General features: G+C 45.0%; 1 protein-coding gene across 3 annotated transcripts in view; it reads right to left on the bottom strand.

Moving 5' to 3' along the window:
- REEP1 (receptor accessory protein 1) overlaps positions 1 to 16,417 on the bottom strand; it is a 169,955-nt gene that overhangs the window by 62,277 nt on the left and 91,261 nt on the right. For all 3 annotated transcript variants that reach the window (XM_073610975.1, XM_073610974.1, XM_073610976.1), the window contains exons 3-5: positions 11,340 to 11,416; positions 10,170 to 10,290; positions 2,883 to 2,996 (exon numbers count right to left, since the gene is read on the bottom strand). In XM_073610975.1, coding sequence (XP_073467076.1) covers positions 2,883 to 2,996; positions 10,170 to 10,290; positions 11,340 to 11,416 — 312 coding nt within the window. The remainder of the gene's footprint in view (positions 1 to 2,882; positions 2,997 to 10,169; positions 10,291 to 11,339; positions 11,417 to 16,417) is intronic.

Raw genomic sequence — 16,417 nt, 5'->3', positions numbered from 1 at the left:
ATCAACTAACCCCGCCTCTTCATGAAGTAATAACTACGACTTATGCCGCGTACACACGAGCGGACTTTCCGGCATACCTGGTCTGGCGTACCGGAGTCCGTCGGACAATTCGATCGTGTGTGGGCTCCAGCGGACTTTGTTTTCTCAAAAGTTTGACGGACTTAGATTTGAAACATGTTTCAAATCTGTCTGACGGACTCGAGTCCGGACGAAAAGTCCGCTCGTCTGTATGCTAGTCCGACGGACAAAAACCGAGGCTAGAGCAGCTATTGGCTACTGGCTATGAACTTCCTTGTTTTAGTCCGGTCGTACGTCATCACATACAAATCCGTCGGACTTTGGTAGATTGTGTGTAGGCAAGTCCGTTCATTCAGAAAGTCCGTTGTAAAGTCCGTCGAAAAGTACGCCGGACAAAGTCTGCCGTAAAGTCCGCTCGTGTGTACGCGGCATAACACTCATGCAGCGTATGAGATGTTATATGCATCAACCTGAAACAATCATAGTAAAGCCCAAAAATTATGGGAAAAATGGGTAGATTGGTACACAATAAAACATAAAACCTAAATGTATCACTTATAAATCATGTCCAAACGGAAATAACAATCTGACTGTGTTTTTTCCTAATTTTATTTTATATTATTGTATCCTTTTATATTTTATTTTATTTTTATTTTTTGAACATCACTTCTTTTCATATATTACTTAGACTAACAGTAGACATTATCTAACAATGAAAACAGTGCAATAACCCCCAAAAGAGGAATGGGGGCGCCACTCTCCTCCTGAGTGCAGCGTGTTCCCAGTTGGGGTGCCTGGGCGGGGGGGGGCGGTGTTCCTCACTCTTGATTTAGCAAGTTCTATATTATATATCACACTTTTTACCTTGGTTAACATGTCTATTGTATACAGACTTTGTTATGGAATAATCCTCAAGACCGTGTCATAAACTGAGGAAATGCATGTCTGAGCAAATATTTTTCTACATGTTTTTTCACTTAAGTTCTGTGAAATATTCAATAAAAACTTATTGATTTAAAAAAAAAAAAAAAAAGAATAGAGATTTGCCTTGTTTACACAGGCAGATCCCCGTTCTGTCTCTGCGGAGAACGATCGCGGGAGGCCAGCGGACATTGCGTCCACCAGACCTGCTGACTGGCTCCCCCCGCTGGCCAATGGGAGCACGCGCGCCCACAAAAGCGAGGTCCCATGCTGATGTACACCTACGGCGATTCGCTGGATTGTGCCAACTTGCCACAGTATAATGACAGTGGCTGGTTGGCAAGCGGTTAAAGAAGAATTTGGATATTCTAGCTGCGATAAAGTGACACCTTCATTATGAACTAGTAAAGCAAAAGTGGTGATACCAATTATTGTGGAAAAACCTCCCCAGTGAAGGAGACAAGATAAACAAGAAGCTGGTAGGTGAGTCAATCCACTAATGTCTATCAACTGAAATGCTGATTTGCATGGAGCTGACAGCAATCAGAGACACATCTAAATAAAACATAGGTCAAAAGTGACATTCCAAATTACGGACATGCTCAAAATACTCTCACTTCTCAGAAGCACATATTAAATTAAGGTGCCACATGTTCGTTATTGCAAGCAATGTTACAAGTGTAGTGGTCAGTGTTAGCTCTATAAGGCTAGGTTTCCACTAGTGCGACTTTGCATGTGATTTGGGACTGAAAAGTCACATGACAAGTCGTCCCCCATGATTTCCAATGAGTACCATTCATATATGTGCGACTTCAAGTCGCAGCGACTTCAAAGTAGTCCCTGCACTACTTTGGTCCCACTTTGATGCGACTTGAGGTCCATAGACCTCAAGAAAACACAGGCATTGCTTCAAGTCGCAGCAAAAAAAATCACGGTAAAATCGTGGCAAAATCGCACAACTTTGGGGGCGCAATAGTGGAAACATAGCCTAAGTCCCCTTTCACACTTATACGACTTGTCCCATGATTTTGTAAAATCGTATGACAAGTCATTCTCCATGATTTGCAATGACTACCATTCATATTGGCACGACTTTAAGTCGTGTCGACTTCAAAGTAGTCCCTGCACTACTTTGGTCCCACTTTGATGCGACTTGAGGTCCATAGATCTCAAGAATACACAGGCATTGCTTCAAGTCATGGCGAAAAATCGCGGCAAAAAATTGCGGCAAAACCGCGTGACTTTGGGGACGCAATAGTGGAAACATAGCCTAAGTCCCCTTTCACAGTTCTGCTGACTTCAAAGTAGTTCCTGCACTACTTTGGTCCAACTTCCATGCGAGTTGTACTCCATAGACCTCAATGTTAAACCCTCAAGTAGCATGCAAATCGTACCTGAATAATATAGACACGATTTCAGTACGACTTTGTAAGCACAAGCCTCACACCATGTATGTTTTCATTTGTTAACGCCAAAGTTGTGGCAAAGTCGTACAAAGTACTACTGATCTCAAATTGCGGCAAAATCGTGCAAATTCGCGGTAAAATCGTGCCCGCGAAATTGCGGTGAAGTCACACAAGTGTGAAAGGGGCCTAAAGGTGAACTTCAATCCAATTAAATAAAGTTGATCAGACAATAAGATCTCTCGCTGCTTGTGTAGTAGGGCTTCAGAACAAAGAGTTGGCTCCATAGCAGGAGTAGCGATAAGTGAGCTGGAGGTAACTTACTAGAGTTGAGCGCAGTATGGAGTGCTAACATTCCCTACTGTCTGTGTACATCAGATCACCACACAGTGTAAACATCAGTGGACAGTCTTTTGCTGGGTAAAACAGTTCCTATATCTTTATTCTGAAGTTGCCCTTTGAGTTATATAATACCAACAACCTGTGGTTCGCACCCGCTCAGCAATGACACGGTATGTTGTAAATGCAGGTCCATGTTACCTTTGCTGCAGCTGTGACTGCCGCTGAAGCAGCCACATTGAGGCCTCTTTTGCCAAAATGAACCAGAGCATCATAACTGCGATCTTTTGCTTGGATGAGACATTCGTCAATTTCCTAGAATTAATAGAAAAGGTGTTAGCTAATGTATCTACAGTGTGAGATAAACAGAATATAGAACAAAAATGCAGTATTGGGTTTTAAGCCAGGCTCATTTACTCCTGAGTGGCCATTATCACTGCCCACCAATGAGAGGGCTTTCTGTCAAATCCAAACTTTCAAGACAGGCTTGAATCTGGTAAGTGGCTAAAGCCTCGTACAAACGATCGGATTGTTGGCCAACAAAACCGTGGAATTTTGTCCAAAGGGTGTTGGCCCAAACTTGTCTTGCATACACATAGCCACACAATTGTTGGCCAACAATTACGAACGTAGTGACGTACTAGACGTACTACGTGGTTTTTCAGCTATATAGCGACACCCTTTGGGCTCCTTCTGCTAATATCGTGTTAGTAGAAGTTTGGTGAGTGTTGATTCGCGCTTTTCTTTTCGCGTTTTTCATTTAGCGCTTTTCAGTTTACGCTTTTCATCTCATGCTTTTCAGTTTGTTTCTGAACGGCCGATCGTCAACCAGACATGTTGTGGAATCGTAGGAGATAACTTGTTATTTATTATTGGCCTTGGAGTTATTGCTTTGACATTTTTTTTTTCTGGTTGAAAAATGATTTGATTAGGTATATTTTCTATATTTTTGGATATATAAAATGCACTTTTTGGTTAAGTTCTATTGGCAGATAGCATGTCTAATTTTATTTGTTTTCTTTTTTTAATACATAATAAAAAAAAATGTGTAGAATAATGCTTGGCTATGTGTTTTACTTCAAATGACTTCAAATGTCCTTGCTTCCGAGCATGCGTGTTTGTACTTTGGACTTTTGTCCGACGGCCTTGTGTACACACAATCGGAAAATCCGACAACAGACATTTGTCCGCGGAAAGTTTGAAAACCTGCTAGCCAACATTTGTTGGTGGAAAGTCCGACAACAATTGTCCGATGGAGCGTACATACGGTCGGATTTTCCGCCAACAGCCTGACATCGAACATTTCCCTTCGGAAAGTCCGATCGTGTGTACAGGCCTTAAGCAGAAGTCTCGCGGGTTTTTAGTAAGAACACTTTAAAACGTCAGGGTTTTTTCTAGGGCACTCTAATGTATGTCAATCACAAATGAAACCTTATCAGTGCCCATCAGTGCTGCCCGTCAGTGCTGGCTATCAGTGCAGCCTCAACTGTGCCACCTCATCAAACATTAGTGAAAGAGAAAAATTACCTGTTTGCAAAATTTTATAACAAACTATGAAAACATTTTTGGGGTTTTTTTTTTTTTTTAATTTTAGCAAAAAATAAAAAACCCAGTGGCAATAAAATACCACCTAAAGAAAGCTCTATTTGTGTGAAAAAAAAAAGATTAAAATTATTGTTTGCTTATATTGTAGCATGACCATGCAATTGTCATTCAAAGTGCGACAGCGCTAAAAATTGAAAATTGGCCTGGGCAGGAAGGGGGTGAAAGTGCCCAGTAGGCAAGTGGTTAATCAGCTGATGCACTTTCTTTGTTCTGATTAGAAACATTGCAGTGTCTGTACTCCCTGGCGAGTATCTCGCCAAAAATGACATTTTGTTGCAGAGGATGCCTAAAACCTGACTTGTATCTTAGTGCACAGTATTTCACCCAAGTAGGGGGGTGTTCCATAGACCAACTGTGCACTGAACACCTCCAGGTTGCCATATTGCATTTTACAGTAAACTACAGTGCCACAGTTTGACAAGTAAAGGTAATATTTAACAACATTAAAATACAACCTGGCTTATATAGCAATTATATATGCTATATACATTTTTTTATTTGCTATATATTTTTTCAATGAAAGTGGAGTTACCGTTTAACCTACTGGGTATTTGTACCCCCTTCCTGCCCAGGCCAATTTTCAGCTTTCAGCTCTCTCACACTTTGAATGACAATTGCGTGGTCATGCAACACTGTGCCCAAATACATTTTTATCATTTTTTTCACACATATAGGGCTTTCTTTTGGTGGTATTTAACCACCACTGGGTTTTTAATTTTTTGCTAAATAAACGAAAAAAGACCAGAATTTTTTAAAAGAAAAAAAAAACTTTATAGTTTGTTATAACATTTTGCATACAGGTAATTTTTCTCCTTCACTGATGGGCACCGATGAAGCAGCACTGATGAGGCGGTACTGATAGCCACTGGTAGGCAGCAAGGATAGGTGACACTGATGAGGAGGCATAGATGGGCACTGATTGTCAGCCCTGATGGGCACTGATTGGCAGCACTGATAATTGGGACACTGATCATCATTGTAATGTCCCTTTTACACAAGCCAGTTATCGGCTCTCCTCTCCTGTCCTTATTCTGTCAGCGTGAAGAAAGGAATGCCGATAATCGGCTTCCGTTTACATCGTGATCAGCTCTGATTAGACACAGCTGATCATGTGGTAAAGAGCCAATGATTGTCCCTTTACCCCGATCTGTGATCAGCTGTGTCCCAAGGACATAGCGGGTGTGATCATGGGAGAACGTCATATGACGCCCTCCCAGAACTGGCCGTCATTCGACTATAGCACAGTCAGCAAGTGGTTTCTTCAGTGTTGTCACATGAAAATATATAATAAAATATTAACAAAAATGTGAGGGGTGTACTTACTTTTGTGAGATACTGTGTGTGTGTGTATTTATATTGTGTTTGTTAGTGTGTGTCTGTGTATATGTGTGTGTGTGTGTGTGTGTGTGTGTGTGTGTGTGTGTGTGTGTGTGTGTGTGTGTGTGTGTGTGTGTGTGTGTGTGTGTGTGTGTGTGTGTGTGTGTGTGTGTGTGTGTGTGTGTGTGTGTATATATATATATATATATATATATATATATATATATATATATATATATATATATATATATATATATATATATATATATACACACACACACACACATATACACAGACACACACTAACAAACACAATATAAATACACACACACATACGTACAGTATCTCACAAAAGTGAGTACACCCTCACATTTTTGTAAATATTTTATTATATATTTTCATGTGACAACACTGAAGAAATGACACTTTGCTACAATGTAAAGTATTGAGCAGGGATGAGCCGAACACCCCCCGTTTCGGTTCACACCAGAACATGCGAACAGGCAAAAAATTTGTTCGAACACGCGAACACCGTTAAAGTCTATGGGACTCGAACATGAATAATCAAAAATGCTAATTTTAAAGGCTTATATCAGTGGTTCTTAACCATACTAGTGCCGTGACCCCTTGATAAATTTTCCCAAGTTGTGGGGACCCCAACAGTAAAATTATTTTCGTAGTGTGGGTTGTCAGCACCCAAGGCAAGACAAGTAATTTGCACCCCTTACCCACGGACATTTAGCGCTCCCTGAGTCCCTTCCACTCGTACAGTATTAAACCCCTTTATGGTACCACTCTTTCTCTTTGTTCTCCTTTCTTTCCCTTTTATCCCTCTCTATCCTATTTTCTTGGGTTTTTTTTACGTAACGGGTGACCCCGCCCCCCTCTGACATCACGGGGAATGCCACAGGGAAGTCCCCGTCAAGTGCCGTGCGTCAGAGGGGGGCGGGGTCACCGGGTGGCCCTGCCCTCCATTATTTAAGAACCGTCAAGACGAGAAGTGTCACACAGCGGGAGCCTCCCATCATGGATGCAGAGCGGCCCGAGAAGAAGAAGGGAAGAAGACGCCGTGGAGGAAGATGCCGGACGAGAACACAGGAGGAAGAACCGGAAGAACCAGAAGAAGAAGAAGATGGAGGAAGAAACCGAAGGAAGATAGAAGAAAGAAGATAGAAGATGGAAAAAATAAAAAAAATAAAGGAATTGTCAAAAACTGTCTCTTGTCATTTTTAACATTTTTGACAGTTTTTTTGTGAAATGGTAGGGGTACTTTTGTACTTACCATTTCACACGGGTGGGCTGGGATCTGGGGGTCCCCTTGTTAAAGGGGGCTTCCAGATTCCGATAAGCCCCCCGCCGGTAGACCCCCACAACCACCAGGCAAGGGTTGAGGGGATGAGGCCCTTGTCCTCATCAACATGGAGACAAGGTGCTTTAGTGGGCTACCCCAAAGCACCCTCCCAATGTTGAGGGCATGTGGCCTGGTACGGTTCAGGAGGGGGAGCGCTCTCTCGTCCCCCCTCTTTTCCTGCGGCCTGCCAGGTTGCGTGCTCGGATAAGGGCCTTGGATGGAATTTAGGGGGACCCCCCACGCCATTTTTTTTTAAATTTTGGTTCGGGGTTCCCCTGTGGGGAATTCCCATGCCGTTTTTATCAATGAACTTCTATGTGTATTGTCGGACCGACAATTCATTAATAGCCGTGAGTAGTTTTAAATGACTTTTTTTCCTTTGAAATGTCATTTTGCTGTCGGACTGTTCTAAACACGGGAAACATGCGCCCCTTTACAGGCATACTATAGACACCCCCCAGGTACGAAATTTAAAGGAATATTACACTTTTATTGTTTCACTTTAAGCATTATTAAAATCACTGCTCCCGAAAAAATGGCCGTTTTTAAAACTTTTTTTTGTATTGATCCATGTCCCCTGGGGCAGGACCCAGGTCCCCAAACACTTTTTATGACAATACCATGCATATAAGCCTTTAAAATTAGCACTTTTGATTTCTCTCATAGACTTTTAAAGGGTGTTCGAATTTGCTGTGAACACCCCAAATTGTTCACTGTTCGGCGAACTGGCGAACAGCTGATGTTCGAGTCGAACATGAGTTCGACTCGAACTCGAAGCTCATCCCTAGTAGTGAGTGTACAGCTTGTATAACAGTGTAAATTTGCTGTCCCCTCAAAATTACTCAACACACAGCCATTAATGTCTAAATCCGCTGGGAACAAAAGTGAGTACACCCCTAAGTGAAAATGTCCAAATTGGGGCCAAAGTGTCAATATTCTGTGTGGCCACCATTATTTTCCAGCACTGCCTTAACCCTCTTGGGCATGGAGTTCACCAGAGCTTCACAGGTTGTCACTGGAATCCTCTTCCACTCCTCCATGATGACATCACGGAGCTAGTGGATGTTAGAGACCTTGCGCTCCTCCACCTTCCGTTTGAGGATGCCCCACAGATGCTCAATAGGGTTTAGGTCTGGAGACATGCTTGGCCAATCCGTCACCTTTACCCTCAGCTTCTTTAGCAAGGCAGTGGTTGTCTTGGAGGTGTGTTTGGGGTCGTTATCATGTTGGAATACTGCCCTGCGGCCCAGACTCTGAAGGGAGGGGATTATGCTCTGCTTCAGTATGTCACAGTACATGTTGGCATTAAGGGTGAGCTCAGGTGTGTTCACAACCCGCACGTGCAGAGCCCACCAGGAAGTTGGCACTGCACAGCGCTAATCACAGGCGGTGAGACATTTTCCTGATCCGTGGCTGCAGAGATCGAGAAATGTCTTACTGCCTGCGATTAGCGTTGTGCAGTGCCGACTTCCTGGTGGGCTCTGCACGTGCGGGTTGTGAACACGTCTGAGCTCATTCTTAGCTGGCATTGATGGATCCCTCAATGAACTGTAGCTCCCCAGTGCCGGCAGCACTTATGCAGCCCCAGACCATGACACTCCCACCACAATGCTTGACTGTAGGCACAGGCACACTTGTCTTTGTACTCCTCACCTGGTTGCCGCCACACACAATTGACACCATCTGAACCAAATACAATTATCTTGGTCTCATCAGACCACAGGACATGGTTCCAGTAATCCATGTCCATAGTCTGCTTGTCTTCAGCAAACTGTTTGCAGGCTTTCTTGTGCATCATCTTTAGAAGAAGCTTCCTTCTGGGATGACAGCCATGCAGTCCAATTTGATGCAGTGTGCGGCGTATGGTCTGAGCACTGACAGGCTGACCCCCCACCCCTTCAACCTCTGCAGCAATGCTGGCAGCACTCATATGTCTATTTCCCAAAGACAACCTCTGGATATGACGCTGAGCACGTCCACTCAACTTCTTTGGTCAACCATGACGAGGCCTGTTCTGAGTGGAACCTGTCCTGTTAAACAGCTGTATGGCCTTGGCCACCATGCTGCAGCTCAGTTTCAGGGTCTTGGCAAGTTGGCAATCTTCTTATAGCCTAGGCATCTTTATGTAGAGCAACAATTATTTTTTTCATATCCTCAGAGTTCTTTGCCATGAGGTGCCATGTTGAACTTCCAGTGACCAGTATGAGAGAGTGAGAGCGATAACACCAAATTTAACACACCTGCTTTCCATTCACACCTGAGACCTTGTAACACTAACGAGTCACATGACACTGGGGGGGAATGGCTAACTGGGCCCAATTTGGACATTTTCACTTAGGGGTGTACTCACTTTTGTTGCCAGTGGTTTAGACATGAATGGCTGTGTGTTGAGTTATTTTGAGGGGACAGCAAATTTACACTGTTATACAAGCTGTACACTCACTAATTTACATTGTAGCAAAGTGTCATTTCTTCAGTGTTGTCACATGAAAAGATATAATAAAACATTTACAAAAATGTGAGGGGTGTACTCACTTTTGTGAGATTATTATTATTATTATACATGATTTATATAGCGCCAACAGTTTACACATACCTTTAAACTGTATATGTACTGAGATACTGTATATATACACACATTTGAAAAAGGGGAAAAATGTATTTATAAAGTGATCACATAATCTCTGTTCTTAGATGCATAAGGAGCTCAGAAAGCTGGGAGGGGAGAAACAGCAGCACAATGACCTGCCTAGTAAATGGCTGTGGGTGGGGTGCATATCAGAACAAGTCTGACCATTGAAAGAGAGCAGGATCAGTTCTCAGAACAGCCAGAAAACTGACCACACTGTGCTCTCATGCCTAGTGTGGTCAGGTTATAATAGGAAAGCAGAGGGACTGGCAAGAACACCAGGGATTTCACACAAAGGAAGCAATACAAAGAACAGGATACTTTCATACAAGTATATGGTACAGAAGGCACAATTTAGGAATATGAAATGTTGAGTTTACATATTCTTCAACTCTTCCCCACACTATCTGAGTGCCTGCTACATCGGTTAATCAGGATACGGTGAACCTGGGCTCACTGTAAGGGCTCTCAGCGTAGAGAAGTGAAAACTGTGGTCTGATGGGGGGGAGCGGGGGAAGGAACAAATGTACACAGGTAATGATCCATACAATGTAAATAGAATAAAAGTAAATGCAAACGTCTCTACCTTTTCTTTTGAAGACAGGGTGGGGTGGACAAATTTCCGATAAAGTAAGCTAGATCCTTTTGTGTAAGGAGATAGGAGCCAGGCCACAAACGCTATTTTTAGCTCATAGTAAAATGGGAACCTAAGAGATACAAAGTATCCAAGTATATAATAAATTACATACAATAAGAAAAAAGTAATGATGAAACATTGTTACAAAAAGAACTATTTACTTTTATTCACACATATGATAACAAACACAAGGGCACACAGGCAGTTCCACTTAAAAAAGGACCCTCTATATTGTATTCCCAGATAAAACCAGAAACACGCGGCATTTTTTTCAGCGGGAACGCGGGGGGAATGTCTCCAGCACTGAATGTATGTAATGGCAAGGGGTGCTGGAGTGTGATGGAGGGTCGACTGATGCGGGTGCTGGGGGTTCTATTGTTGGTGGAGGGGATCTGTTTTTGTGTGGTGGCCTATTGTTGCTGGGGAGATCTATATGTTGCTGGTGGGGGATCTACTGTCACTGGGAGAGCTTATGCTGCTGGGGGGGGGGGGGTCAATTGTTGCTTGAAGAGATCCACTGTTGAGGGAGGGTCTTTTGATCTTGGCTGCTGGTGAGTCTATTGATGCTGGCTGCTGGGAGATCTGTTCTTGCTGACGGGGGTCATTTGTTGATAGGGTGATTTTTTGATGCATGGGTCCTATGTTGCTGGGGGGGTCTATTGTTGCTGGGGGAATCTTTTGCTGCTGGGGGGGTATATTTTGATGCTGGCTGCAGGGGATTTATTTTACTGCTTTTCATGTTATCATTACCAAGTTCTATACAAATTACTTAGCACGACATAATGATACTTGGTTCTGTATTCTCTAAGTGAGGCTGTGCTGGGAGGTGGGTAGGGGGTGGAACCAAGGGACGGTGCTGGGAGGTGGGTAGGGGGTGGAGCCAAGGGACGGTGCTCGGAGGTGGGTAGGGGGTGGAGCCAAGGGACAGTGCTTGGAGGTGGGTAGGGGGTGGAACCAAGGGACGGTGCTCGGAGGTGGGTAGGGGCGGGGACAGGAAGTGACTCAGAAGGGGGGAGTTGCAGCACCTATTCTCTGGGGGAAAAAAAGCCCTGGAAATACATATCTGTTAAATATACACTGCATACATAATGTAAAAGATTATTATTATGAGACACTTACCAACACAGAAATAAATCCGTAAATGTTTCTAGTGTCATAAAAAGTGCAAATATGATCCAGTACATCATCCACTTTACCTAGGAACAAGGGAAAGATTTTGTTAGTATCTCTGGAATACTTATTAGTGATAATACATGTAACTGTATTTAGTTCTAAGGCAACTAATCAGATTTTTTCCTTTAACTTCTCATCCTGCGAAAAGGACAATGAAAACACAGTTGATGGGAAATTACAGTTCATAACGGCTGCCCTATAGCAGATTTACTTCTACAGGGCATCCGTTCTGTGCAGAATCACATATATATGCGTGATTCTGCACTTCCACCTAGAGGACGCACACGAGCGCTGCTTCTTCATAAGCCGATCAGCGGGTGCTGGGGAATGGAAATCCACCAGCATCCGCCGATCATCAGAAAGAGAGGCTGGACGGAGCTCTGACTATGTAAAACAAGGCAGAGCTCCATCCTGACGGGGGAAGCGATGGATTTTCTTTCCCTGCTAAGCAGGGAAAGAAGATCCATCACATCCCTTAGTAAAAGCACCACACACTGTTTACACAAAAATACTGGCTAGGCACACATTTAACCCTTTGATCGCCCTTGATGTTTAACCCCTAACAGCCAGTGTCATTAGTACAGTGACAGTGCGTAATTTTAGCACTGATCACTGTATTAGTGTCACTGGTTCCCACAAAGTGTCAAAAGTGTCGGTTAGTGTCTGATTGTCCACTGCAATATTGCTTATCGCCGCCATTACTATTATGAAAAAAAAAATTCCAGTATATATACACCATAGTTTGTAGAACCTATAACTTTTGCGTAAACTTAATCAATATACGCTTATTGGGATTTTTTTTACCATAAGTATGTAGCAGTATATTCGCCTAAATTTATGAAGAAATTCGATTTTTTTTTTAAATTTTATTGCATATGTTTTATAGCAGAAAGTAAAAAAAATAGTTTTTTTTTTTCCCAATAATAATTTTTTTCTTTGTTTACAGCGCAAAAAATAAAAACTGTAGTGGTTTATTTGTGGGAATGACCGCAACAATTGTCAGTTAAGGTATCGCAGTGCCGTATTTCAAAAATAATGGCCTGGTCATGAAGGGGATAAATCTCCTGGAGGTCAAGTGGTTAAGGGCTTGCTCACAACTCACAGCACAAGTTACTGTGTGCAAACCTCACATGCGCAGATGTGCGGTATAAATGCATGCTGCCATGCGCTGAAATGTGTTGTTAGAATGTATTCCAGTGCTTGCTTTTTTCCCCTTTTTAACCTCAATGTTAATCTATAGCACAGCAGTGCATTGTGACTCGTTGATGTGATTATGAACAGTTTTTTTTCTGTTGCGCTGCAAAAAATGCGATATGTCTACATCTATACCAGCACACACCAACACACTTCTTTGGTGTGAATGGGCCACATAGAAAGCAATTGTATTTGCTGTGTCCTTGCATTAAAGCGGAGGTCCACCCACCACTGCAAAAATTAAAAGCCAGCAGCTGCACATACTGCAGCTCCTGACTTACCTGTCCTGGAGACCAGCGATTTCGGCACCGCAGCTGATGTTTCCATCAGTTGTCAGGTGCGTGCCGCCTCCATTGCGAGTAAGGAAACCTGGCGTGAAGCCGTAACCCTACTGCGCATGCGTGAGGCTCCGCTCCTCTCTCCTACTGGCCCGGCGGCCAGGGAAGGAGGAGGGAGCCTGGGCAGTGACGTCAATACCTGCGGCTGAGGCTCCCGGAAGTGGGAACAGGATACCTGTGAAAGACAGGTATCCTGCCCCCCTCCCCCCAGAAAGGTGCCAAATGTGGCACCAGAGGGGGGGAGGAGTACCACTTTTGGGTGGAACTCCGCTTTAAGCCTGCATTCATCAACTGAGATCAATGTAGCTCAATGCAGTAGGCATGGCCGGATCTAGGGGGACCCCCACCCCCATAAACTCTCTGCCTGCCTGCTGAACCATACTGCAGACAGCTGCACTTTCCTTCTCCTTGCAGCTTTGTAAATGCATTAGTAAATATACTGCCTGACTAAATCAATGATCAGGTCAGAAGCGGCCCCAATGGGGTGGAGGAGGCTGTCTGTACTACTCCCCTGTCATCTAATTAGCTTCAATTGTCCCTCTGGGATCTTCAATATCTCCCAAGCAGTGGTGTCCTTAAGTGCACTGCATTTGGGCGCCGGACACAGTGGAATATGGGAAGCACCGTGTCAATGCAATCACGAGATTGCAGACACGGCACTTCATTGGCGGGGTTTGGAGCTGCTTTGTGGTGCAATTCATCGCGCCAAGCAGCATCTGCCCGGCGCCCGGCTGGGTGCTTTGTTCTCAGTGTGAGAACAAGGTCACTTCCGGCAGGCTACAAAAAGATGGCCGCCTTGAGGACTAATCCCCTTGTGTTCAGTGGAGAGGGGAGGCCCCTCCCCTCTCCACTGAACACATGGAGAAAGCCAGGAACTAGCTGGGGAGAGACAGACGTGGCTTGAAGGAGGGCTGTGCTGCCGGGGACACAGATGTAAGGAGGACCCTGCTGCTCCGCTGGGGACACAGATGTAAGGAGGGACTCCGCTGGGGACACAGATGTAAGGAGGGACTCCGCTGGGGACACAGATGTATGGAGGGGTTCCGCTGGGGACACAGATGTAAGGAGGGACTCTGCTGGGGGCACCTGATGTAAGGAGGGACTCTGCTGGGGGCACCTTATGTAAGGAGGGACTCTGCTGGGGGGGCACCTGATGTAAGCAGGGACTCTGCTGGGGGGGCACCTGATGTAAGCAGGGACTCTGCTGCGGCACCTGATGTAAGCAGGGACTCTGCTGGGGGCACCTGATGTAAGGAGGGACTTTGCTGGGGGCACCTGATGTAAGGACGGACTCTGCTGGGGGCACCTGATGTAAGGAGGGACTCTGCTGGGGGCACCTGATGTAAGGAGGGACTCTGCTGGGGGCACCTGATGTAAGGAGGGACTCTGCTGGGGGCACCTGATGTAAGGAGAGACTCTGCTGGGGGCACCTGATGTAAGAACGGACTCCGCTGGGGCACCTGATGTAAGGACTGACTCTGCTGGGGGAACCTGGTGTAAGGACGGACTCCGCTGGGGACACCTGATGGCATCTGGTGGCAGGCAACGTGGCAAGTGACACGCTCAGGGCTCCCACTGATTCTGCATTATGGTGAGTTGAATTATATCATTTTATATCACAATGTAATAATAGAAATAATGTGCTTTAATCATCCTGACGCCATAACAACCATGGTGCCGGGATGATTGAAGTGCTAACACCAGGTGTTTGGAGTATCTTTATCTGCTGACTGTTAAACTTTCTAGAATACACATATTTCTATTGTTGTGTAGGATCTGGGCCTGCTGTCCCTCCCTCTCTCCCTCCCTCTCCCTCCATCCGTCGTTCATCTCAGACACTAACCACACCACCTTAGAGCCACGCTCTAAAAGGTCAAAAAAGAAGGGCGGGGTCTGGCGCCCCCCATCCTAAAACTTCACTAGCCGTCACTGCTCCCAAGGCATTCAGAGTAGATGGGCCGGGCTGGATGTGGCTGCCCCCTGTACTCCTTCCACAGACTCCTTTACTTTGGCTGATCCTGAAGTTTAGGAAGGGGAAAAAAGAGGACTGGACACAGCAGCCTGGGGAGTCTTCAATCACCAACCTTGCTGTAAGTCAGTGGTTCTCAACCCTGTCCTCAAGTACCCCTGACAGGCCATGTTTTGGGAATTTCTCTTAGATAAAATAGCTGTCCAAAATACCAAGCCATTGACTCTGGTTTAAATCACCTGTGCAAGTTAAAGGAAAACCTGCAAACATGGCCTGTTGGGTGTACTTTAGGACAGGGTTGAGAACCACTGCTGTAAGTGACTGAGCACACTGTTACTACATACAGTACAACCCTAGCCTGCCACTATACCGCCCCAACCTGACACTATACCACCCTAATCTGCCACTATACTACCCCAACCTGACACTATACCACCCTAATGTGCCACTATACTACCCCAACCTGACATTGTACCGTCCTAATGTGCCACTATACCACCCTAACCTGACACTATACTGCCCTAACTTGACACTATACCGCCCCAACCTGACACTATACCACTCTAATTTGCCACTATACCTCCCCAACCTGACACTATACCGCCCTAATGTGCCACTATACTGCCCTAACCTGACACTATACTGCCCCAACTTGACACTGTACCACCCTAACCTGACACTATATCACCCTAATCTGCCACTATTCTGCCCCAACCTGACACTGTACCGCCCTAATGTGCCACTATACTGCCCCAACCTGACACTGTACCGCCCTAATGTGTCACTATATCGCCCTAACCTGACACTATACTGCCCTAACTTGACACTATACCACCCTAATCTGCCACTATACTGCCCTAATGTGCCACTATACCGCCCTAACCTGACACTATACTGCCCTAATATGCCACTATACTGCCCTAACCTGACAATATACCGCCCTAACCTGCCACTATACTGTCCTAACCTACCACTATACTGCCCCAACCTGACATTATACTGCCCTAACCTGCCACTATACTGCCCCAACCTACCACTATACTGCCCTAAGGTGCCGCTATACTGCCCTAATGTGCCACTATACCTCCCCAACCTGACACTATACCGCCCTAATGTGCCACTATACCGCCCTAACCTGACACTATACAGCCCTAACCTGACACTATACTGCCCCAACCTGACACTATACCACCCTAACCTGACACTATACCACCCTAATCTGCCACTATACTTCCCCAACCTGACACTATACTGCCCTAATGTGCCACTATACCGCCCTAACCTGACACTATACCGCCCTAACCTGACACTATACTGCCCTAATATGCCACTATACCACCTTAACCTGACAATATACCTCCCTAACCTGCCACAACACTGCCCTAACCTACCCGTATACTGCCCCAACCTGACATTATACCGCCCTAACGTGCCACTATACTGCCCCAACCTACCACTATACTGCCCTAATGTGCCACTATACCACCCTAAACTACCACTATATTGCCCTAATGTGCCACTAT

The sequence above is a fragment of the Aquarana catesbeiana genome, linkage group LG01 (assembly GCF_042186555.1).
Source record: "Aquarana catesbeiana isolate 2022-GZ linkage group LG01, ASM4218655v1, whole genome shotgun sequence".
In the NCBI taxonomy this organism is placed as follows: Eukaryota; Metazoa; Chordata; class Amphibia; order Anura; family Ranidae; genus Aquarana; species Aquarana catesbeiana.
The sequence above is the reverse complement of the archived record's forward strand: the minus strand, read 5'-3'. Positions and strand labels throughout refer to the sequence as shown.